General features: G+C 47.5%; 1 protein-coding gene across 4 annotated transcripts in view; it reads left to right on the top strand.

Annotated features, from left to right (window-relative positions):
• Positions 1–25,185, top strand: part of Ift43 (intraflagellar transport 43) — an 80,067-nt gene that overhangs the window by 39,221 nt on the left and 15,661 nt on the right. For all 4 annotated transcript variants that reach the window (XM_027418575.2, XM_027418573.2, XM_027418574.2 and 1 more), the window contains exons 4-5: positions 18,115–18,147; positions 19,458–19,504. In XM_027418575.2, the coding sequence (XP_027274376.1) occupies positions 18,115–18,147; positions 19,458–19,504 (80 nt within the window). The remainder of the gene's footprint in view (positions 1–18,114; positions 18,148–19,457; positions 19,505–25,185) is intronic.

Here is a 25,185-nt window from a genome sequence, read left to right as displayed (position 1 = left end):
TTGGCAGGTGGCTTCTGATTTTCTGGTGGTGTGAAAGCAATATGTGCACTCTTGGGTTTGGATCTATTTTCTGGGTTACGATAGAGTGCAGTACTCCATGGAGACGCTGGGCACCAGCCGGGAGGGAGTGCAGTTCTGAGTTGGCCACAAGATTGCAATGGGAGTGTCTGAGATTCTACAGTGCAAGGCTGTGTGCCTCTGTCGGGTTGGGGCATTCTTGGCATTTTAACACATTTAGTTGAGAAGTTGAGGACTGTCTTACAGAATGTGTGTATACTTGCTTGCATATATACACACACACATGCACATACCACATAAATATTTTGAGCATACTGTATTCTGTACCTTGCCTTTTAATTATATTTCCTCTCTCTTATTATTTATTTATATATACATATATACATATATAAATACATATATATATAAATACATATGTGTGTGTGTGTGTGTGTGTGTGTGTGTGTGTGTGTGTGTGTGTTCTGCCTACATATATGCCAACAGGCCAGAAGAGGGCACCAGATCTCATTACAGATGGTTGTGAGCCACCACGTGGTTGCTGGGAATTGAACACAGGACCCCTGGAAGAGCAGCCAGTGCCCCTAACCTCTGAGCCATCTCTCCAACCCCTGTTATATTTCTCTTAATGATAATTGTATCTTGAAGATTTTTTTGTGCTTACATTAGGGCATCTAACTTTTCTTCCTTTTCTTTTTTGAGTTTGGCTTTGAACTCTCGACATGGAGGATGACCTACAACATCTGGTCCTTCTGTCATTACCTCTTGAGTGAATTCTGGGATTACAGACATGTGCCCCCATGCCCAGTTTATATGGTGTTGGTGAAGAAACCCGGGGCTTCATGCATGCTAGGCAAGCATTCTACCAACTGAACCATATCACCACCCTCTTTGGTTTTTTTTTCTAACTGTTCTGTACGAATTCTGTGGGCTGGATTCCTCTGTTGGTGGACATTTTGGATGCCTCTCCCCCCTCCCATTATCAATCCTCTGATGATGATGATGGTGGTGATTGTATTGTTATTAATATTAATATATTTTTTAAGATTAGCTCCATTCTCTGGAAAACTTGCAGTTTCCTTCCCAGAGATAGGTTCTGATCTGGGGGAATACTCTCCACGTCTTACCCTCTGTTATATGGAATGAAAACACACATGTGGACCAGTGGCACAGGCATGTACACTCATCATTTGTGACTTTTGTTCTGGGCACTGTGTTAGACCCAGTCATCATCCTCGGCCCTCAGAACAGCCCCACGAGGCACCTCTGTCGTTAGCTCTGCCAGCAGGCGAGGAAGCCAGCATCAGAAAGGTTACATAGCTTGCCCAGAGACATATAGCTGGTCAGCAGCCATCAGAACTTGAGCTCATGCAAGATTGGTAGTAGGAGTCCCACTCATATTCTCTGGGCTTCACCATCTTCTAGGTTTTGCACCTTGGCACCTGGTATGGTGTCCTTGCCTGTGGTAGAGCTCGGCAGGCATCCCCAGGATTCTGTTGATACGAATCGTCCATGTGCACTCTGTGTGGTGAGGACAGAAAGGCCCACAGGCATAGCCAGAGCCCTCCACCCTCCATGGGCCTGCCGTCTTAAGAGCCGTGCTTCCGCCAGCTCCGGGCCCTGTGGAGGAAGGTGAAGATGAAGGATGCAGCTGCACTGAGGCATGAGCCAAGGCCCTACTAGACCTGCCATTAACCAGCTTAATTAGGCCAGTCATTAAGTTCAATTAAGCACTGGAAGTGACTGTCCCTTCCAACCCTGCAGTGCCCTCCAAGAGCTGGATCTATTCCCAAGCAGCCAGTTTGGGAGCTAGGCAGTTAGACCCTGGGGCCCTAGCAACTGTCCCTGCTTCTGGGGGTTGTGACTCCCATGTGAAGCCCAGGGTGCAGTAACCCAGAATAAGGTGCTGAATGGGAGCTATCATGGCTAAGCATCTGTCTCCTGAGCTCACTGACTGAGTACCGCCCCCTTCGCTAGTACCACCTTTCCTAGTACTGCCTCTTCCGGTGTATGTAGTGGGAGCCAGGCATCTACCTTCTACCTACACTCTTTGCTTCTTCCTCTCTTCACCATCATGTGCACCAATTGGCCCAACGTTCCCAGAGGAGTTTGAACTGGAATGAAATGGTCATGGAGCCAGAGAGACAGCTCAGTTGGTAAAGTGCTTGCCCTAAAGGTATGAGGGCTCAGGTTTGAATCCCCAACACCCATGTAAAAAGTAGAGTATCATGGCACAGGCCTGTAATTCCAGTGCTGAGGAGGTGGAGACTAGACCATTCCAGGGGCTTGCTGGCTAGTCAGTATGGCCTAATTGGTGAACTCCAAGTTCAGTGAGAGACCCCCATCTCATAAAAAAAAGAGGCAGAGAAACAATTGAGGAAGATGACCAGTGCCAACCTTTGACCTCCAAGCACACATGTATTTGCACGTGTGTCCAAACACAGCATACACCTGCGCAGAAGCACACACACACACACACTGGAATATGCATATAAATACACCACACAAGTAGTGTGTGAACGCCTTCAGCATTTCCCTTCTCACCTGTGTGGTGTGTGAACTAGCAAATGAACCCCACACATCTACACCTCGAAGGTGGGAAGTTTGCAGAGACTGAGCCTTGAGCCTTCCTCTCAGTGATGAGGACTTTTTAAAGAGAGAAAGTGGATGGGATGCAGCTCCCTAGTTGGGTCTTGTGGAGGTACGGAGGTGTGGCATGGCTCAGAGCTTGAAGCTCAGCACCCTTGGCTCTGCCACTTCAGCTTAGTTAAATCCAGTCCCAGGCTGGAGCTGGAGCTCAGGGACAGAGCACTTGCTGAGCACCTGTGAAGTCCTGGGTTCAATCCCAGCCCACCCTGGCTCTAATGCACGCAGTCTCAAAGGCCTTCTGTGCGAGCATCTAACACATTAACTGCTCAGAACAGGTCATTTTGGTCCAACAACTACTGCTTTGAAGTGTAACAGTTGAAAGTAAGGCAGGATCAGGCCTTCAGGGCACTGGCCAGGTGTGGCGGCCTGGACACGCCATGTGTGTTTAGAATGAGCTCCGAGTGGGGCCTATAACCCAGGGATATCCCAGGGGAGAAAAAGAGTCTGTAGCTGCAGGCATGAAATGATCTTTCAAGGAATAGGAACCAAATGGAGTGTATGACCAGTGCTACAAGGGACATTCTATGTCACAACTCTTCTAAAGATCTTTTGTTTGGTTGGTTCCCCCACCCCAGGACAGGGTTTCTCTGTGTAGCCCTGGCTGTCCTGGAAATCTCTCTGTAGACAAGGCTGGCCTTGAACTCACAGAGATCCACTTGCCTCTGCCTCTGAGTGTTGGGATTAAAGGCATGTGCCACTTTTAACACAGCATAATCCTGAGGTGTTTGCAGACAGGAAGGGAAACCTGTACTTCCCAGAGGAAAATCCTGTTTGTGTGAGGTACAGACCAGCTAGCCCCACTGGCCCGCTGTGCTCAAATACTTAGAATTCACTGCTGACATGAAAGGTGTATGTGTGTGTGCACGTGTGAGTATGTGTGTGCATGTGCCTGTGCGTGTGTGTGCTGGGGGGGGGTATATGGGGATTCTTAACTCATCATGTATTTCTCTAGTGGACACCAACCTGGTCTCCTGCAGTTTAGCTCAGTTTTGACACTATACACTTGGAGTTATCATCAGCGCCCACAAGAAAGGGCTCAGCCCCACAGGGCTCTACTACCCTCACCCAGCTGTGCCAACTACAGGCTTCAGGCTGCTCTGCCAAGCTCAGGTTGCCTCTTGACCAAACAGCTATAAATCTTGAGTTCCCACTGCCTCCTCTCAAGGTACAAATTCTGTGTCAAAGTTCTCATAGAACTCAGCCAAACACTTTACTTGCTATTGCCAACTTATTGTAAAGCATATTTTGTAAAAATTATAGCCCAGATATGGTGGCACACGCCTCAGCCCCAGCACCCAGCACCCAGGAGGCAGAGGCAGGCAGATCTCTGGAAGTTTAAGCCCATCCTGTCCTATATAATGAATTCCAGGCTAGCTAAAGCTACACAGTGAAACCCTCTCTCAAAAAAAGTGTATTGCCTTTTACTGATTTATTATACGTGCGTGTGTGCGTGCGTGTGTGTGTGTGTGTGTGTGTGTGTGTGTGTGTGTGTGTGTGTGCGTGCGTGCACATGCCATAGCACAGCTGCAGTGGTTAAAGGATGACTGGCGAGAGTTAGTTCTCTCCTTCCACCATATACACCCCGCAGAGAGAACTCCAGTTTTCAGGCCGGATGGTAAATGCCGTTACCCATGGAGCTATCTCACTGGATCCAAGTGAGCAGCTAACTGAAAGGATAGCTTCTGTCTTCATGAGGTCAGGGTATGCTACCTGCCATCACTTGGGCACGTTCCTATTCACAGACCTGGCGCTCTCAGAACCCGTTTCTCTTGGGTGTTTGTGAGGCTTTACTACCTAGGCGTTGCTGATCAAATCACTGGCCATTGATGATGAACCCAACCTCCAGCTTCTCTCCCCTCTCAGAGTCTGGAGTCACACAGACTGAAGGTGGCTCCTTCGGCTACCAGTCCTCCTTCCTGGGGCTCTCTTGGTGCCCGTAATCTTCAGTCATCCCATTAATATGTAGAAACACGTCTTCCAGGGGTTTAGATGCTGTGTGCCAGGAAACCTGATGTATGCATTTCTCATGGTGGTCCATATATTGTGCTCTGAAAAGGCTGTCCCTGCCCTTCCTCATAGCGGGTATCTTCTCTCTAGGTGAGAACAAAGATGTGGAAGGAGTCAGCTCATCTTTCTCCGCTGAGTTTGGGCTTCTCTAGCGGCTGTGGCCATGTCTCTCATTTGAATCCTGAGACTTTCAGTACCCTCATATCCATTTCCAATCATGGATTTCTCGTTAGCGATACTGTGCCAGGGTTTACTGATCATGGCTGCACAGGGCTAGTCTCTCCGCTAGCTGCACATGCCTTCTGGACCAGGAGGGGTTCACATCTGCCATTGAACAAGCTGTGCAGTTGGGGTCATATCCGCTACAAGCAATAAAACCCTATCCTCAGGACAGACACAAAAAGGTGTTTGTCTCAAAAATAAGAGGACCAGGGCCTGCAGCTCCACAGTGCTGGCATGGACAGAGAGCCCTTCCAGCTCTCTGCCCCCCTGGCTGTAGCGTGTGGTTGTGTCATCTGTACACCCCAGCATTGAGTCACAGATGCCTCGGTCCTCCCCCTTTCCTTCTCAGACAGGAAAAGCAGGAGTAGCAGGAAGGGGAAGAACTCTTCCTAGCAAGATTCTGTTTCCTGGAGATGATTGTGAGGAGGGGTTTTCCCTCAGATCCACTTCATGGTTCCCGTCACTCAGAAATGGGTTAACTCCCTCCCCACAGGGTGAGAGGCTACTGAATGGAAACTCTCAGTTGGGCTCTTTGTTGCCCCAACAGAACTGGGGTTTGAGTCAAGAGAAAGGGAAGATGGCTTGGGGGGCAGAGGTGTAAGTCCTAGGCTGTTTGCTCTGTTCTCAAACCAGCAAGTTGTGTGAAGCTGGGTGTCGTGACACTCATTTATTATCTCAGCTCTGAGGAGCCTGAGGCAGGGGGATTGTGTTTGAGGCTACCTTAGACTTCCTAGTGAGTGCCAGGCTAGTATGGGTTACATGATGAGACTATGTATTTTTTTTAAATGTGTCATGTGATGTGGAGGTGTGTGCAGCATAGCACAGAAACAATTTCACTGAATTCTAAAAGCTGAAGTGGAGAATCCATAAGGAGGGGTTTGAGATGTAATAGCCTGGAAAAGTTGCTTTTCACATAGGAATAAGCTGTAGAGGCTAAAACGAAGGAGAGGAACCAAGAGGCAGAGAACATTAAGCAGGAAGTAGGAAAGTGAACGGGGTACACATTATAAAACCTTGGGGGTCAAGTTCATTTTGTTTAAGATGCAGGGCCAGCTGAGCGAGGCCAGGCGGATTCAGGGAGGGGCAGCAGGAGTGGGGGAGTGCTGGACCCCTCGAGACAAAAAGTATGGAGTAACTGAGGTAGACACAACCAGCTAGCAAGCTGCAGACTCAGATTTGGTTAGGACCAGGGAGAAAGAACATCCCTTCAAGGAAAAGCACCCTGTCACATTACTGTCTGCAGTGAGGTAACTGCCGTGACTGCAACTGCTTCTGTCCACTGAGCACTTCCTTTGTGCCAAGTATAGCCATGTACTGCATAAGATGCATTAGTCAACTGCAGACCTCAGGTACCTCGGTGGGTCCCCAAGATGATGATGTCTAGTGGCATCGTAGCTGGCTTAGTTTAAATACACACTGTGATGTTCACACAATGATGACATTGTCTAATGGTGCATTGCTCAGCATGTATCCCCCTCATTAGGTGATGTGTGAGCATACTACACCCAGTACTTTGCCTGAATTACGGTACTTGATTCCTGAAACAGCCCTGTGGAGTAGAAGGTGGTATTTTCACCATTTAAGGAACTCCCCCAAGAGCACAGTTAGAGAATGGTGAAATGCTGATTTGAACCTGTCTTAGTCTATTTCAGCTACTATAACAAGACACAATAGACCAAGTAACAGGAATGTGTCTCCCATGTACTGGATCCGGAGAGTAAGAGGCACCAGTAGAATCTGCTGAAGGGGGCTGTCTGTTTCCAAGATGGCAGCCTGAGGCTGTGTCCTAGAATGGAAGAGCAGAAGGACCTAGTGAGTTCCCTCCAGCCTTTTCCTAATGTGCTTATCCCTCTGTGCACCCTGAAAGCTGCACCAGGGGTTAAGTTGCACACCAGGGGTTAAGTTGCAGCATGAGTTTTGGAGACTCACATTCAAACCCTCTGACTTGCCCACATTCAGAGTCTCTGATTTCCAGCAAGCTGTCTAAATCAAGGCCCATGGCCCAGGGCTGTACCCACGTTGGATCTGCCTCGGCTTGGAGGTTTAGGGGGCTCAGCAAATCTCTGCAGATACCCTTCTTCCAGCCAGCTGGCAGGAAGGGAAACAGGAGTGACATTCATCAGGAAGAAACAGTGAGACAGTTGAGAGCAAGTGGATGGGTTAGGAGACTCGTCAGGACTTCTCCATGCAGGTGACAGTGTTGTCCCTAAAAATGACTGGAAGAGGAAAGACGGCTTCCTTCCTGCCCTCCCTGTGTTGTTCCCTCCCCCGCCATTAAAATCATACCCCCTCCCCTTCATCCCACTTCCTGCCCCACCATGTTGATTGGGGCCTCCAGACAAGCATATCACACTTTCTTGGTTGAAATTTTCAGGCAGGGTAAGCCAGCTGTGGAGAAGGGGCTGCTGGGGAACCATCACAATAGAAGCTGTTCTCATCAAAAACAGATTCAGGGTTGGATGTGGGTCAGGGGAGGCAGGGCGGGTGCCCTTCTCTAACTTGGGAGAGCCCTGAGCACCGTAGAGTCTGGCTTCCTCAGTTCAGAGTTGGAGAACACGAGGCCTGGGGAGGTTAAGTGGCTTGGAATTACAGGATCTTACAGTTAGAAAAGCCCTTACATGTTACCTTGCCCTACCACCCAAGGTCATGCAGCTAATTAGTATAATGGAATGTGCCTCGAATTCTACAGCCATGCCCCTTCTCAAACCTTGAGAGCCGCTCACATTCATCTCAAGCTCATGAAAAGGCCACTCACTGTACTGTTTGTGCAAGAGCTAGGTGCTTGGAATAAAATTCGTCTTTACTGCCGTCCTCTGGGACCCTCACAGAAATGAGATGTTGATCATATGAAGCAATCTTATGAACACAAAAACTTTCAAGGAAAAAAGTTGTGTCCCCTGAGCCAGCCAGGCTGAGCTAAAGGGAAACTGACTGCCTTGCAGTCTGAGCAGGTGGGAGCCGGGAGGGAGTGATGAGTGACGCCGGCCATTGGTTGACGTTCTCCTGACAGAAATGGTCCTCTCATTCTCCCTTTGATGGGTTCGTGCTCTCAGAAATAAAGAGCATCTGTGAACATCACACCTGCCCCCCCCCTTTGCTTTTTAGTCTCTATTAGGAATGACCAAGAGCAGTTTTATTATGAGCTGTGGCAGTTTGGGCATATGTGCCCAGGAGACGTCTGGTCAGGGTGGGCTTGTCTTACTCTGGGGCCTGTCCTCTCACCAGGGCTGGTGGCTTTACCAGTCTTTCCTGATTTTCCGGGTGGTTGTTATGTAAGAAGCCATGTTTTGAAATGCCAGGGTGTCCTTGCTTCATATTTATCCTTAATGTACCTAGGGATGATCTGAGATCTCTAAGAAACCACCACACATAGCCCTGCTGGCCCCTCTTGTCTCAAATGTGGCAACCACAAAGGTATATAGGGGTCTTAAGACCTTCCCTATTCACATCTCATTACTCAGCCAGATGGAACTTTATGGGCTTCAGTGAGTGAATGTAGGATGTAAAGAGGAGTTAGTGGCTAGAAGGAAATTACAGGCCCCTGTGGTGGAACGGACCTCAAATTCCAGCAGTTGGGAAGCAAAGTCAGGAGGAATCCAAGTTCAAAACCAGCCAGAGCTATATGGGGAGATTCATCTCAGAGCAAAACAAAACAAAAACAAAAGGCAAACAAAAGAGAATTGAAACCAAGGTTTCTGGAAACACTGGGCAATTGGCCTCTCTGACTTAGGGCCCCCTGATTTCTGCTTGTTTCTGTTTCCGCATCCTGCTCCTCTCATGGTCCACATGACTGCGTTTCCCCAAGACTGGAATCAAACCTAATGCTCTTCATCTTTTCCAGTAGCTTTGTCTCTGACTATCCAAAGAGTGAATCTTGCTGTGTCCCTAGTATTTCCTTAACTCCTCTCCAGCCCTGCTCACGTCCCTTCCCAGCAAAGAACCCACTGGAGGCTCAGACTTTTAGCAAACTGTAGTGTCTAGCTACACTAAAATAAAACGAGTTTTCTTTAAAACTATGTTTTCATCTTATGGTCCCACTGAAAGGATGTAGTTTCCTTTCAAACAAGTTGATTAAAGGAAAAGTAAGGAGTCTTTATAAAGGAAATGTGGAGTATATATAGAAAATACACAGCTGTGGCAGAAATTCCAACGGTGGCATTCGACATGGGGAACATGTCCCATCTTGGTTCTCAGCTGCTGCTTCTCCCCATCCTCCCTCCTGCAGGAGCCTCTTGCACTTACACCTTTGCTGCCAGTGAACTGCAGAGTGCAAGGCCAGCTGTGTGCTGTCTGCAGAGGTCCAGCTTCTCTGTTGTCTTGATAACTTGAAGGGAAACCAAGGACCCGGTGAAAACTGATTGCCATCTCAGCACAGTTGGTGTGGATAGCTGTCCCCTCTTGACCAAGCCTGCTTGCTGACCCTGGTACCTCTGATACCCTCCTCATTTTTTTTTTAGCCACTACCTCGCTGCCAACAGCTGCCACCTTGTCTGCCTCACGTGGCCCTGTCATGACTCTGCCCTTTGTCTTGGCTGACTTTTCCAACTGGAAAGCCATCCTGTGGCTTCACTGTCTCTCACTGGGCAGGTCTTCCAGGAAGCCTGACTGTGGCGGCCAGTTGCTTTTGACCCCCTCCTTGGCATTTTGCTTCTGTGTCTTCCCTGCCCTGTGAGGTGTGGAGCATAGCAGAGCATGTAGCACAAACCTGGAGATTGCATGTGAGGATCCAGGTCTGAGCCAGCAAGCTTTGGGGCCACCTCTGGGTCCCTGTAGTCTCCATGTCACACTTAGCAATGTTAACGTTATTTCTATCACGTTCTTCTCCCACCAGATTTGAAAATACCAAACAGAACTTGTCCAGTTTCCAGCTCCAACTTGTTCTAGTAGACAATTGCAGTCCCATGAAGGTCCCCTGAATAACCGTAATACTCATTCGAGGTGGCTGAGGTGCAGACTCCAAACTCTGAGCTACTCTCCTCTGCAGCCGATGCATGTATATGTTTTCTATGATCCACAACCGGCTTCAGCTACTGAAACTGTAGCTCCAACCTTTTCTTCCTGTGTTAGACTCCTAATAAAGTTGTTATTCTTAATCTTCCCAGCAGGGGGCAGACTTCATCCAGGAATGGCCATGTAATTTGCTATCCCATCGAGGACAGGGTTTATACGCAGTTCTGGGACATGGTTTTCATCTCTCAACATGATACTTGAGGAACTATTCTTGCACAAACCAAATAGGATCCAGTGTGACCTAAAACCACATAGTGGCAGACTTTGGATGTTGGCAAGTTCTTACCTATCTTTGAAAGAAGTGAGAAAAGACAGTCCTAATCTTTATGGGACACTAAACAGCAATGACAGGAACTAGGAACAAAGGGACAAGAGGGTAGGCACTTACACTTTCAGAAGAAACTTGAGTGAGAAATCTGTTGGCTTTTCTCTAGAATTTGAGGTGTAGGGACAGATTAGAGCAGAGACCCAAGTATACTGGTCCTGAGTGGACAGTGCCACCATGTTTATAGCAGCTGACCTTACCTTCCTTTCCATTTCCGCCATGAAGTCCCATTTGGCGGCCAGGTGTGTTATAAATTGGAGCCTTGGTTTGGTTATAGAATGGCCTTCTCTCACTCAGGCCTGGGAGAAATGTCATGTGCTTTCAGAGATTGTGGTGAGGTGTAGTGGGCATTCGCCCACCCATGTCTCTTGATGTAACCTCTTAAAGGGAAAGGGAGGGAGGGGCAGTCTCTCGTGTGGTGGTCGGAGATTGGACTGCTGGATCCATTCACCCCTAGGCAGACCGGAAGACCACTGCAGCTATTTTCCTTGTTGTGTATTTATGAGTGTTTTCTAATAGATCCTAAAACACCCCTTTACAAGTTCTCGTGGATTCCCCTACAGTGAGGTGAGTTTTTGTTTTTTTGTTTTTATTTGTTTGTTTGTTTTTTTGAGACAGAGCTTCACTATGTAGCCTTGGCTGGCCTAGAACTCACTATGTAGACCAGGCTGCCCTCTGCCTCTTTTGTGCTGGAATTAAAGGCGTGTGCCAGCATGCCTAGCAGCTGTAAGTTTTCCATCAGGCATTTTTAACCATGAGTCTAGGACACTTTGTAGGAGAACATCATTTCTTTTGATTGCTCCCTTCCACAGGAGACTGTGTTTGGAAACTTCGAAGAGCTCTGGCCCTTATGTATTTCCTGATGTCCCTCGAATTCTCTTCTACCAACTCCCCCTGCTGCAGAATTTCATCATTTTGCAATGGAGCCATGAGCCTTTAGGGTCTTCTCACCTCCAAGAGTTGTGGTTGTCCTTGTGTGCCTAAACTCTTCACTTTGCTTCCTGGATCAGAGACAATGGCCGTTGGGAATGTCCACTGACTCTGAGGTCCATTTGGCACCGGTTCTGCCTTAGCAGGGAGGCAGGTCTGGGGTCTAGTGTGTGCCATCGCTATTACAAGGCTTCAAGGACACTTTCCTCCATTTATCCCAGTTATGTCCCCTGCTAAACTAGGTTAACGGTGTCTAATTAACCACCGAACGTTGTCATGCTGCATAGAATCCCGGCTGTCCTCTGAGCCGTGGTACTTTATCTCCATTTAGATCTCCGAAGTGTTCTATTAGGTAAGAAACACTATTTCCATGAGGTCTGCATCAGGGCTACTAGAAGCCTTTGCATGGAAGCAGCAAAGACTCTGTCTGATGGCAGAGGGGACCCAGGTTGCTTTGAGGGCCATGCCCTCAGCTGCTGGTAAGTCTGAAAGTTGGGGTTCCTTGGATATGATCCTTATTATAATCATGATGGCCAACCCAAGCCCTTGATATAGCAGGGGGCCAGTGAGGACATGTGGCTGCAAGACAACCAGAGAAATGAATGAGATAATGCACTCAAGATAGATAGACCCTCATCTGAGGAATCACCCCAGAGGTTTTTTTTGTTTTTGTTTTTGTTTTTGTTTTTTTACCCCATAGCACAAATTCTTTTCCATGGAGCCCCAGAATGAAAGCAGGAGAACCCAGAGTCTTGGGGTTCTCTCTGGCTGCAGTCATGCAGCAACAGTGAGGTCATTCTTGTCCTCAGCCAACCAAATAAGCAAAGTGATAGGTGATGGGACTGGGGAAGGGAGGGTGACCTAGCGAGATAAGACCCCTCCCCGCCCATCTTACAAAATGTATAGTTAATCCACCAGGTTAGGAGACTTGGCAAAGCTGTAACCCTTCTGTAAGTTTGAAACATGTTTGCACCATAGAAAATACCAGTTGCATCGTAGTGCAGTGTATGGACGGGACATCGCCACCCATGTAGAGCTGCTTGTATGTGTCCCTGTCAGGCCAGGGTTAAAAGCTGAGCTTTGGTGTTAGCCATCCTGGCTTGCACTCAAGCCTGCTGCTGTCTGGGTGGGCAGCAGAAAGCAAGCTACTTTACCTCTCTGAGGTGGCTTCTTCGGTTGTGCAATGGAGAGAATAACAGTGATGATGGGATTGTTCTAGTACGTCATGTATGCTATATGTAATAGCAGTTAATATGTTATACGGTGTCAGTGCCCAGTGTCTGGCAGGCCCACTGCTAACTCTCAACTCTCCTGAGAAATGTGTGGCTGCATCAAGCTGAACATGTCTGAGAAAAGCAGGTCGGAAAACCAGGCAGGGACTGCTCCAAGCTCTGGGCTTCACAGAAAGGTGGTAGTAACAAGGCAGCCTTTGAACACCTCACCCGAGAAGCCAGTACTTAGAGTGCGGCAACTTGTGGCCAGATTTTTGGTGGTTTGTTAAGGGCCACCACGAGATGGCCAGATTTCTCCTTTTGAGTTGCTGGCTGACCAGACGTGCTTGCTCACCCTGTTCCAAATTTGCAAGGTGGGAAGGGAGGGTGATTATTTCCTGTGGTCCATAGGTAAAGCTGTATTCTGCAGAGTGGCCAAAGCAGGCAGCAAGTGATGGAGGAACCCCTCAAAAGAAACCTGGCATTTAATTAACTTTTCAAAGGGCTGCTTCAGCAAGCTCCATGCTTCTACATTTTGCATATTGAGCGAGTGAGCATCTCTAATGGGGTCTGAATTGTCTGGCCTGCCGTGGTGTCGAGCTCTTTGCTTGGGTTATACAAACACCACCCGCCCATGTGAGTCCCAGGGACAGAAGCTTTGCTTTGTGGGCTGTTTGGACTCTTGGCCATCTCTTCCTCAAATCTGTATCCATTAACACTTTTGATGGAAGACAGTAGACAACAAAAAAAGAGGTATCTGTTTTGCTGCTCAACAGCTGTGGCGTCTGCCTCACATCTGGAATACAGTTAGGGATATGGCTCTTATAACCGTGACTGGGACCTCTTTGTACAAATTAATACTTGGACGGGGTGGGAGGGGGCTAGTTCGTCTCCATTAAAAGGGTTTTGCATGTGATTCTATTGTGTTCTGTGGTTAAGAGCAGCCTGTTTGCAGGATTATGTACAGCTTTCAATTCCTGGTGTGGATAGGTGAGTTAGAAGGACTGTGTGCACAGGAATCCAGACAGCTGTGTGGGTGTCCTGGGAATGCTGACATGGCAATGGGGGCAGTGTGTCTGCATCTAGGGTGAAAGTCAGGGAAGCAAAGTCTAGTGTCAGGCTCATCACTAGCTAGCTCTGTGACAAGGGTGAGGCCCGTGGCCACAGTACCTGGTGTCCCTGAGTGTCAGTGGTTACTGCAGATACCTGCCGTAGCACCGTGACATAGACACTGATATCTTTGGAAAATACTGTAAACCGTTGTGTGTGTGGCACGGTGCCACCCAAGATGCCTTTGGGGTGAGGCAGAGCAGTACTTCATAGTGGCTCTCCGGGGCACACACATGTGCACAATTATCTTTCTATAGAGAAGCATACACCAGGTCTAGAAGGTACTTCCCACCTAGGCCGCCTTGGGCTCACACACTGATGTCCACATGACTGTAGGATATCCTACTGTCCCCTGGCTCTTCTAAGAAAACCATAGACTCAGGGATTCAGAATTACTCCTGGCCTTGTAGGAGGGAGCCCAGGGTAGCTGACAGTCAGGCTTCTGTCCCAAAGACTGTGTTGTTACCAGGCTTTTTATTGCAGTAATCCAGAAAGATGAGCATTTGTCAAAATAATAAACGGCAGTGTGGTCCAAACCAAATTCACCTACACTCTAGACCAGTGGTCCTCAACCTTCCTACTGGTGTGACCTTTTAATGCAGTTCCTCATGTTGTAGTAACCCCCAACCACAAAATTATTTTCATTGCCACTTCATGACTATAATTTTGCTACTGTTAGGAATCATAGTGTAAATATCTGTTTTCGGATGGTCTTGGGTGACCCCTATGAAAGGGTTATTCAACCCCCAAAAGATTCTTGACTCACAGGTTGAAAACTGCTGCTCTAGGTAAAACCCAGACATGGCAGTTATCCATCGATGTGAGCCAGAGCAAAGGCGGGACTCTAGCACGGAAGTTCTCATCTCTCAAGCAGGGGTGGTCCAGAGCCTGTTACTTATGCCCTGGGGAGGGAGAGAAGGAAAAGAGACCTGAGTGCATCCTTCCCCTGGGCATCTTCTGATTTGTCTCCTTTCTCTCTTGGAGAAAGGAGATGGTGGAGAATGTCCTCAGGCTCCCCCTAGAGGGAGAGAGAACAGAATGTGGGCTTCATAGCAGTTGAGTTGAATCTTTGTTTTGTTTTGTTTTTGAGACAGGGTTTCTCTGTGGCTTTGGAGGCTGTCCTGGAACTAGCTCTTGTAGACCAGGCTGGTCTCAAACTCACAGAGATCCGCCTGCCTCTGCCTCCCGAGTGCTAGGATTAAAGGCATGCACCACCACCACCTGGCTGAGTTGAATCTTAAACTCCCTAGCTTTTTGGATACTGAATGGATAAATGGACATTAATCAGCCTCCCCAAGACATTACCACTGTCATCATTGTCTCCTCTCGGCAGAACTCCCCCTGCTTTCACCATGGCACAGTAGAAATTACAATAGCGCCACAAGAACAACCATGCCTTTAGGGTGAGTGCCCTTGGGGGTGATGCAGAGCCTAACGCAGGTTGTCCTGTTCTTCCAGCCTCGCTTGGGCCTGTGGTAGTGCAGTACATCACAGTAGGAACCATGTGCTGTTAACCTCAGGGTGGCTGCTACTCCTGAGGGTGATCAGAGATAAATACATCCTGTACACAAAGCGAGGACACGGGCCTCGTCTCCCTGCATCTCTGATCTAATTTCTCCATGACCTGTTCTCATCCTGCCATGTTGGTGACATGCTGGCTGGGTCATCTGGACAGTGAGTTGACAAAGTTCAGCTTCAGAGGAGAATTAGAAGCAGCCGTCTAAGGGAACAAGAGCCTTCCATCCTCCCCGACAGAAAGTGGCCTTGGCAACTTTCTGAGCAGTTCTTTGTCTTGGAACAGTCCTTGGAAGTCCTTTGGTTGAGCAGCCCATGGAGGTATGCAGTTGACCTTGGACGCCCAACGCCATGACACTTTGTCTTTCACTTTTGGACCCTAATTACTCAACCTTCTAAATGTACCCACTGAGTCAACTACTATACTGAGACTGTGTTTAGTCAGTATTCTGTGGCTAAGGCAGAATCCCCAAGGTGATTGTCTTAAACGGTAAGAAAGGTCTCATTTGTAGCATGGTTTCAGAGGTTTATATACATAATTGTGGGGCCCTGTTCTTGTGGGCCCATAGTGACACAGTTCATTGTGGTAGGAACATATGGTAGGAGGAATTTTTCACCTCCTAGTGCCCGGGAGGTAAAAAGAAAGAGTGAAGAATGAAATAGGGTCTCAGTATCCCTTTCAGGAGCACAACCCAGCAACTTAACTTCCTTCCACCAGGCCCCGCCTCCCAAAGAATCCACCACTTCATAATAGCACTGCAGTCTGGGGATCAGGCCTATGGGGATCAAGGCTTTGGGGACTAGGCCTATGGCATGGGAGGCTTTAGGAACATTCAGTATCCAAATTTGTGAGTAGCTCTCCCTTTTCTTCCAGCTTTACCTGCCTGTTCCTTTCTCTTTCTCCACCTCACCCATCATTTTCTGACTTTTAAAAACAGTTCTGGAAGTGGGTGGGGCTGGAGAGCTGGTTCAGTGGTTAAGAACAATCACTGCTTTTGCAAGGGGCCTGGGTTTTTTTAGTTCCCAACACTCACATGGCAGCTTACAACCATCTAACTCCAGTTCCAGAGAATCAGATGTCCTCTTCAGGCACACACACATACCATACATACATTTGTGCATTAAAAACACTCATACATGTGAAACTAAAATAAATTAAAAACAACAGCAAAGCAGTGTAGGGTGCTGGAGAAATGGTTCAGTAAGTAAGAGCAATGGCTACTCTTCCAGAAGACCCAAGTTCAATTCCCAGCACCTACATGGTAGCTCACACCTGACTGTAACTCCAGTTCCAGGGAATCCAACATTCTTTTCTGCCTTCTGTGAACACCAGGCATGAACTTGTTGGCTAAACACACATGTAGGCAAACACGCATACAAACACATAAAAAAATAATAAATATGAAAAACATTAAAAAGAAACAATACAGTTGAGAGCAGTTTACTTAAACTTAGACTATATTTTTATTTTTTAATTGATAAGAAATTAATGTATGATCAGTAGCTGGGGGAGTTATTTTCACCTTGCGGGCATGGTAGTTGGCCTTGGGGAAACTTCCTGGTGACATTTTTGGCTCTGCACTGACAAAGGTGAGAATGTCATGCCTTCTGCTTCCAGACATTATAACACTGCCACCAGCCTGGACTCTGCCTATTGTGCGCTAGATTTCAGACTGAAAATAATTTATTCAAAAGAAAATGCAAGGCTTATTGTGGGAATTTTCAAACATAGAAAAATGGAACCACCATATACTCAAAAGCCACCTCTAAACACCATCAACAGTTGCCAGTCGCAGAGCATCTGTGGTGATTTTCTTAGGTTAGAATTACTTGGAATTTTGTTTAAAAATCTGTTGTCCTAGATTGAGGGTGTAGTTCAGAAGAAGAGTGTTTATCTAGCGTGTGTAAGACCTCACTTCCGTTCCCAGGAACACAGCTATTAATACCACATAATAAAAGCAATAATAATAATACCACAAATAGCAGCAGCAGTATGTAGACCTGAGTTCCCCATCCCCATATCGGCTAATTCAGAAATGTCTCCATGCCAGGCCCAGCAGTCTGCGTGTCTAATGGGCTTCCCAGTGGCTCTCGAGTCACTGACATGTGAGAACCGCTGTCTTAGGTAAAGGCATGGGAGCCACACAGGTCCAGATTCTACCCAGTACCAGTCATGTGATGAGACACAAGAGGGCTTGCTCAGAAGCAGAGCCAGTACTCTCCCTTTGCTCCTGTGATGTATCTCAGCTGGTAAGAAGAGCACCAGATACAGCCAGAGCCTTAGTCATTGGCAAAAGCAAGCTGCTCTGTGTCAGCCAGGTGTTGAGAGAGGCATCCTGTGCACCCATTTCAGTTTTCAGCTTCCTGCTCTACCAACACCCAAACCCAACAATCTAATTTGGAGTTGTACTGAGCCAAGGCTTTAAGAAGACCTTACGGAGGACTAGGAATATGGCCCAGGCAGTAAAGTAACTGCTGTGAAGTCATGAGGACTTGAGTTCTGATCCCCAGCATCCACATAAAAATAGTAATGTGGTCATATATGTCTGTCACCCTTGCATTGGGCGGGGGGTCCAGAGATTGCTGGTCAGCCCGTCTGCCCAGTCAGTGAGTACCAACTTCGGTGAGAGAAACCCGTGTCAAAAGACATGGTGGCAGGGCATGGGGGTATGGGCCTTCCATCCCAGAATTCAGGAGGTGAATGCAAAGCAAGTGGATTTCTCTGAGTTCCAGGCCAGCCTGGTCTACATAGAGGATTCCAGGCCAATTCTGTCTCCAAGGGGGAGAGGGGCATGGGGATGGACGGACAGACAGACAGACAGACAGACAGACAGACAGACAGAAGGTGGGAGGTAATTCAAGGATACATCTGATCCAACCTCTGCCTCTACTCAATACATGCATTCCTGGGGGGGTGCACCCTGGCACATGTGCACATACATGAATGCACACGTTCACAGTTACTGACACACACACACACACACACACACACACACACCCTTACAGTGGCTACAAAGAAAGCATTTGGGGTATGCTGATGTGCACTTACCTGAACCTCACTCCAGAGTGTCACACTCATGGGTTGTTTTAAACTTTGTCTCTCTCTCTCTCTCTTTTCAGATTGGGAAAGAAATTTTCTGAGGAGATGGAAGAGTAAGTTCCCATGTTCTTGTGTATGCTATAGTGAGTTGTGCCAGCAGTGTGGCCTTGACTGTCATTGTCTCTCCGGTCTGTGTTGATCATGGCATTGAAAAAGCAGAGACAGGGCTAAGAGCCTTTGTAGAACACCGAGGGTGGGTTTACAGCACCACATGGCAGCTCACAACCATCTTTCACTCCAGTTCTAGGGGCTCCAGCCTCCTTATCTCACCTCCATGGAAACCAGGCATACACACACACACACACACACACACACACACACACACACACACACACACACACACACACACACACAATGTGCAGACAGACATGCAGACAAAACACTTATCCGCAAAAATAAAAATAATAAGTCTTCAAAAAGAACATCAGGGGGTCTGGAATCTGGCTGTGGCCTGGGGCTGGGATCTGCATGGTTAATTAAGAGCTTGCTGCATGCTGCCTCTTCACCTAAAGTCAGAGCATGGCACTGGGGTCATGCCATAGTCTCACTGTCAGGATTACATGTCCAGGTATCAAGGTACCAGCCCAAACTTAGCGCTGTAACAACACAGATGGACAGAAATATAGTCTACTGACCCTGGCCTTCTCCTAAGACTTACATTTTAAAAATGAAGTTAGTTAAAATTAAGGGACAGGGTTCTAGACAAAGATATAATGGCAGGTGCTGTCACCCCTGCAGCGTTGGAGAGAGCATTCATGTCTGTCTGTGGTTGCTGCCCTTGGGAATGGTGTGTTGCACAGCCTATGCAACAATGCACAGCAGACCAATTTGTCTGAAATGGTTTGACCAAGGTTTTGGAAGAAGGAGAATTTTTATGTATTACCCATTGTCTTAATCGGGGTTACTAGTGTTGTTATGAAAAACCATGACCAAAAGCAAGTTGAGGAAGAAAGAGCTTATTCAGCTTATACTTCCACATCAATGAAGGAAGTCAGGACAGGAACTCAAGCAGGGCAGGAACCTGGAGGCAGGAGCTGACACAGAGGCCATGGAGGGGTGCTGCTTACTGGCTTGCTCCTCATGGCTTGCTTAGCCTGCTTTCTTTATAGAACCCATCACCAGCCTAGGGATGGCATCACGCACGATGGGCTGGTCTCTTCCCCATTGATTACTAAGTAAGAAAATGCCTTACAGCTGTATCTTATGGAGGCATTTTCTCAGCTGAGGTTCCCTCCTTTCAGATGACTCTAGTTTGTGTGTCAAGTTGACATAAAACTAGCCAGGACAGCTGTTAACTCTAGGTTGTTGCTGTCTGTGTTTGACACTCATTTTCTGCTCTCCTATTCTGTTTTCCCACCGACAGCCGCCGCCTCAGACAGCACAGCCTGACTGGATCAGATGAAGGAGAAGGTGAGTGCCTTAGAGGAAGTCAGGACATGGCCAGGAGCCCTGGGAGCCCCTAGGGAGTCCTCAGCTGCAGCATCTGCTCAGATGCCTCAGCTCAGGCATCTGCTTTGCTGAATGCTCCTGCCGGGGCCTCTGCTGCATCTACTCTCCTTGGCCCTGCAGAACTCCTCTGGCAGTGTGTCAGTCAGCTTTCCCAGGGTTACACACTAGTGCAGCCGTACACACTGTCTGCATTTGTTGGCTATTCAAAACTCAGGCCTTCATGCTTTCAGAGCAAGCATGCTTACCCACAGAACCTCTTTCTCAGCCCTAGTTCTTCTTTAAGACAAACCTTCCATTTACCCATGTGTCCTCTGTGCTAGAGTAGTCTGTAGTAACCATTTTCAGTACTTGGGCTGCTAATTCCATCATTGCTGTGTCTTCGGAGTCTGTTTCCGTTGACTCATTTTCCTTCTGGAAGAGGTATTCTACCCGCCCCCCTCTCTGCCTCTCTCTGTGTCTGTGTTTCTTGTCTCTGTCTCTGTCTCTCTCTCCCCTCCCCCGCCGCCCCACTGATGAGTACAGGACACTCTGGATCTCTGGAGTGAACATGTTGATCCTGGACCTATTTGTTCACCCTTCAAAGGCTGACCTGTTTGTTGGCAGGTAATGTATCTTTGATGGGCAAGGTGTTCATTTTGAGAACTGTCTGGAGCTGGCACTAAGATGTGTCCAACTTTTTGCCAATAAGACAAAATGTTGTCAATTACAAAGTTCATGCTCAGGAACCACACAATCGAGGGAGGGAGGGAGGGAGGGAGAGAGAGAAGGAAGGAAGAAAATTGCATTTTAAAAAAGTACAATGTTTTAAGTAAGTTTACAATTTCATTGTGAGCTGTATTTGTAGCGCTCCTTGGCTTGAGGGTGGCCCATAGCCATGGATTAGTCTAAGGCATCTGTGAGTGGGTGCAGTGAAATCCCAAACAAGACCACTCTGTGGGTAGAAAAGAGCTCATTGAGGGACAAACTGAGGACTGTCTCACAAAATCAGAGAACAGCAACTCAGCGGGAAAGCCTGGATTTTATATAGTAGCCAGCAGGGTGGAGGTTCACAAGCTGGCTATCCACCACCAAGTGTATTTTGCCCCTGTCAGTTGAAGGGAAGTAGTGGCCTTCCTGACAAACAGAAACCCAAATCATAAGATTCCTGAGGGTTGCCGAGTTCAGGTTTCTGTTTAGCCAGTAAGAGTCCAGTCTGTGTTGGATCCACCATCTTAGGACTCTGTCGGCAGGACTACCATTTTGGGGCCTGCTATGTGACCTTACACATCTCTGCTCATGTCACTCATCAAGGTCTTGATTCCCTGTCTGGGTGTGGTCCAGGCTTTTTTGGTTCCCCAGGAGTCCTAGGGATGACTTGCCTCACACCCTATGGCTGAAGACCTCTGAGGCCTGGGGGGGACGGAAGCCTTGAACTAGGAGATGGTGGTGTGGTGCAAGGATCTGCAGTGTAAGGATCTGGGCAGTCTGGAGCAGTGGGTAGGTGCAAGCTGTACCCTGCAGCTCAATGTTTTAGTGACTTCAGTCTCCAGTTGCTTATGGATTTGTTTGGGACATGAAGACATGTGGGCTTTATGTGAGAAACATTAAACTCAGGAAACCTGATTTCTAGAGCTCATGGCCGAAACTTCCAAATGGAAACAACAAGAAAACAATATTCCTGATCACTGATGCTTGCCCACAGGATTAGTGCCAGGCTTTTCGACACTCTGCCTGGAGCCGCCTTCCAAGGCCCTTCAAAGGGCTTCTGAAACCCTACTTTCTTCACTGTGGAAACTGCTCCATATCAAGGAATAACTATAAAATGTCACAGCCAAGCTTGGCAAACACTGCCTGTGCTGCGTGTTAATGTGTGGGAACAGAGGCTGTGCGGGTGCCATAGGCCACTGCTTTAGAGTTGCTGCTGTGGCTTGGAAGGGCTCTTTAGGCCATGTTGAGCAAACCTGCCCTTTGACACACTAAGAAATTGAGGCTTAGAGGATAGAGTATAGCAGGACTCAGAGAGACTGCCCTTCTGACTCCCAAGAGAATCAGCTCTTACACCTCAGTTGTCCACCAATGTCGCCATTACTACTGAGCATTCACTTTGTATCAGCCACCACGCCAGGAGATTTACATTTTCTTGTCTGGGATAATAGAGATATGATACCACATTTGGCTTATGTTTTGCATATTGTGTCATGTGACTCTCAAGAACAATCCACACTCTATGGTAAGCTGTGTGTGGTGTGTGTATGGGTGGTGTGTGTATGTGGTGTATGTGTGTGTGTGTTGTGTGTTGTGTGTATATGTTTGGTAGTGGTGTGTGTGTGTGCACGCATGTACATGTTTATGTGCATACATTCCTGTAAAGGTGAAACACTGATAGGGATAGGGATATTATTTCTAGATCACTTTTTCCCTTTTTCTTTCTTTTTGGTTTTTCGAGACAGGGTTTCTCTGTGTAGCTTTGGAGCCTATCCTGGCACTCGCTCTGGAGACCAGGCTGGCCTCAAACTCACAGAGATCCTCCTGCCTCTGCCTCCCGAGCGCTGGGATTAAAGGCATGCGCCATCAACGCCTGGCTCCCCTTTATTTTTTATAATAGGGTCTCTCAATGAACCTGGAGTTCATCACTTTGACTAGGCTGGCCAGTGAGCTTCAGGGATCTGCCTGTCGCCCTTGCCCTGACTTGCTCAAGTCTTGGATGCACACACAACACCAAGCTTAGCTTGTTATCTGGGTTCCTAGGATCTTAACTCAGCTCCTAACCCTTGTGCACCCATCTCCCTGTGGCAAAGGTTTTTAAATCTACTTGACTGAGTCTGTTTAAGCACAAAAAGCCTTAACCATCGAAAGTAGGCAGTTTGAGTCTGGCTGGCATTCGTGTGTCGTGAAACCATTATCACAGTGAACATACCCCCGTTCAGCGCTCCATTACCCCCACTCAGCACATCCCTCCTCTGCCTCTGGCCTCAACAATTGATGCTCTTTTATTCATGATAAAATAATTTAATGTCCTAGACTAAATGAAAGCATAAGTACATACATTTTATCCCAGTTCATGTAAATAGAAGCATGCCTGGCTTTTCTCATTGTGATTCCAACATCATCCAGGTTGCTTCATGCATTGTTAGTGTCTTCATTTTTATTGGTGAGTGACATTCCGTTACATGGATATACCACAGTATTATATCAGCCTGTTGATAAACACTTGAATTGCCTGTTATCCCCATATTGAAGACAAGCAGGCTTAAGGTGAGGAAGAGTAACCTTGCTGAAGGTCCCACAACCCGTAAACGATAGCCACGGGATTCTGAGCAGACCTTTGACCTCAGAGCTCTTATTCTGAGCCTTTGTGAGGATTCCTCAGATATGCCAGTATCTTCACCACAGACTGCTTAGAGTCACTGATGGATGCTTAGTCAAATCCCACTAAGGAAAGAAAGAAAGGAGACCTATTTCCAGAGAATACCTAATATTTTCCCTTTCATAAACCTGGCATGTGATATTTGTGATTTTTGACACAGAGGCCTGACACACAAACTTGTTTCTCCCGAGAGAGCACCTTGCCTCCCTACCCACCCACCCCTGGAGAGAAGCCCCTCCCTAGCATAAATCTATTTTTCCATTCAGTTCTGCTTGCATCCTTAATGGAAAATCAGCTCACGTGTCACACTTCACACTCGACTTAGTCCATTTCACCGAATGTGAATGTTTAGAATCCATTATGCGCTAAGAATCATATGTTACATATAACTAGTTTCTAGAATTATCTTTGTTCAGAGAATTCCTTGGTTGGCTAGTGAAGGCTGTTCCCTTGAACTTAGAATATCCGGTGGGTAGTGAGAGTCCAGGAGTGGTTCCCATGAATCATCCACGCCACACATTTAACAAATGACATTAAAACATCTCCTTGGACACCTACTGGCTCTCTTAATAACCCCCCCCCATTCAGGATCTTAGGGGAGCAAGGAGTGTTTTCACCCCAGAAGGGGTGATCTCACCTGCTAGGGAGGGTTATTGGTGAGCAGTGACAAATGGAGAAGAGAGGAAGCAAAAGCAAGTCTCCCTCATTCTATCTCCTTCTCCTGCCAGCCTTGGAGATTAGGTTTATGGAGGAGGGCCAACAGGTTTTCCACCCAGTGCTAACTGGGGCCTGTATTGCCCTAGGTGCTGGAGATGGCAGTGACGAAGGCAGTCACAGGCCTCTTGGAGCTTCTGGTCTAGTGAGAAGACATTCCTGGTCCTTGCCTGCCTGTCAGTCATGGAGCAGGTTCAGGAGCCTTGCCTCGGTAGCATTCTCAGCACCTTGATCCTTGGTGAATAACAGTCATCCTGCTCTGTCACCTGGGGGAGGAAGGAGAAGCCTAACATCTCTCCACCAGTGCCCCATCCTTCCAGGGAGTAGGGCAGAAAAACACGGGAGAAAGGAACTTCTGAGATAGCAGAATGGAAACAGAGTGAGCGACATTTACAAGGGGCTTGGGCATCTGCTGGTGATCCTGAAGACATGGCATGGGACTGTTTGCAAGACCATGGCAGGCTATAAGCTCAGATGGATGTAGAGGCCAGACAGAGAATACAAACACATGAAACAGCAAAAGGATGGGCGGTGGAGAGTGCCAGGGCCTGGGATGAACCAGACGGGCAGTACAGCGTGAAAGATTTCAAATTAGGTTCCAAAGGATGACAGGCAGACTAAGATGTATTTCTAATTGTAAAATGCCCGTAGCTCCTGTAAGGCTACATACATTCCCAGCATGAGAAATTAAATATGAAATTAAAAATGACACTTTTAGGCTTGTGGTGCTGGAGCTTGTACCCAGGGCCACATGTTCACTAAGCAGTCTGTCACTGAGCTAGGCTATCAGCCCCCAAGAACGAATTCTGTTTTTAAAATCCTGTAAGTAGAACACATCTGCACATTGGGTTAAGTCTTTGTAAGTGATTTGCAAACCCTACACAAAACCGAGAATGGCTTTGCCCTAAAGGAACACAGATCCTTGTTGGGAAGCAAAACAGAAGATATGAGAGAATGAGGGGAGGCGTGGCAGGTGTGGCTACATGTTTGTGATTGTGAGTTTAGTTGTGTACAGGCTGAAAACCCCTCAGGAAGAAGGAAGGTCATGAAGGGTAAACAGGGCCTGATTAGCTGGAAGAGAAGGAATGACCTGGTGTAAGGAGAAACTCCTCATTGACAATGGTTAATGTAGCCAGAAGGGATGCTGCTTTGAAGCGCTAAGCCCAGATTCTTGTCCATTCCAACTTCACACTGCCTTTGGTGATGTTAGGGAGATTTTCAGCCATCTTTCTAACCTGCTGGTTCTAGCTTGAAGCACTCGCAGTTATCCCCAAACAGTGGGAGGTTGTGATTATAGAGAATAGCTGGAGAGCAACAGGAAACCAGAGCCCCACATGACCTTTGGGAAGGCAAAACAAGTCTTCTCTATTTAGACGAGCATCCTTCAATGGCAGAACCATCCAGTCTATGTAAATACATTTTTAAGTTACTATACGATGTGATGGCATTTGTTCTGGCACTTTTACACACAGATGTCATACTTTGTTTGATGGGATGGGTCCCAGTCTTTCTTTTGCCCTCTCCCTGTGACTTACTGGTCCCTTCATCCCGTCAGATGGCTCCTTCCCTTCTGCTTTCTTGC

The sequence above is a fragment of the Cricetulus griseus genome, chromosome 5, assembly GCF_003668045.3.
Source record: "Cricetulus griseus strain 17A/GY chromosome 5, alternate assembly CriGri-PICRH-1.0, whole genome shotgun sequence".
In the NCBI taxonomy this organism is placed as follows: domain Eukaryota; kingdom Metazoa; phylum Chordata; class Mammalia; order Rodentia; family Cricetidae; genus Cricetulus; species Cricetulus griseus.
This window is presented reverse-complemented; position numbering and strand designations above follow the sequence as displayed.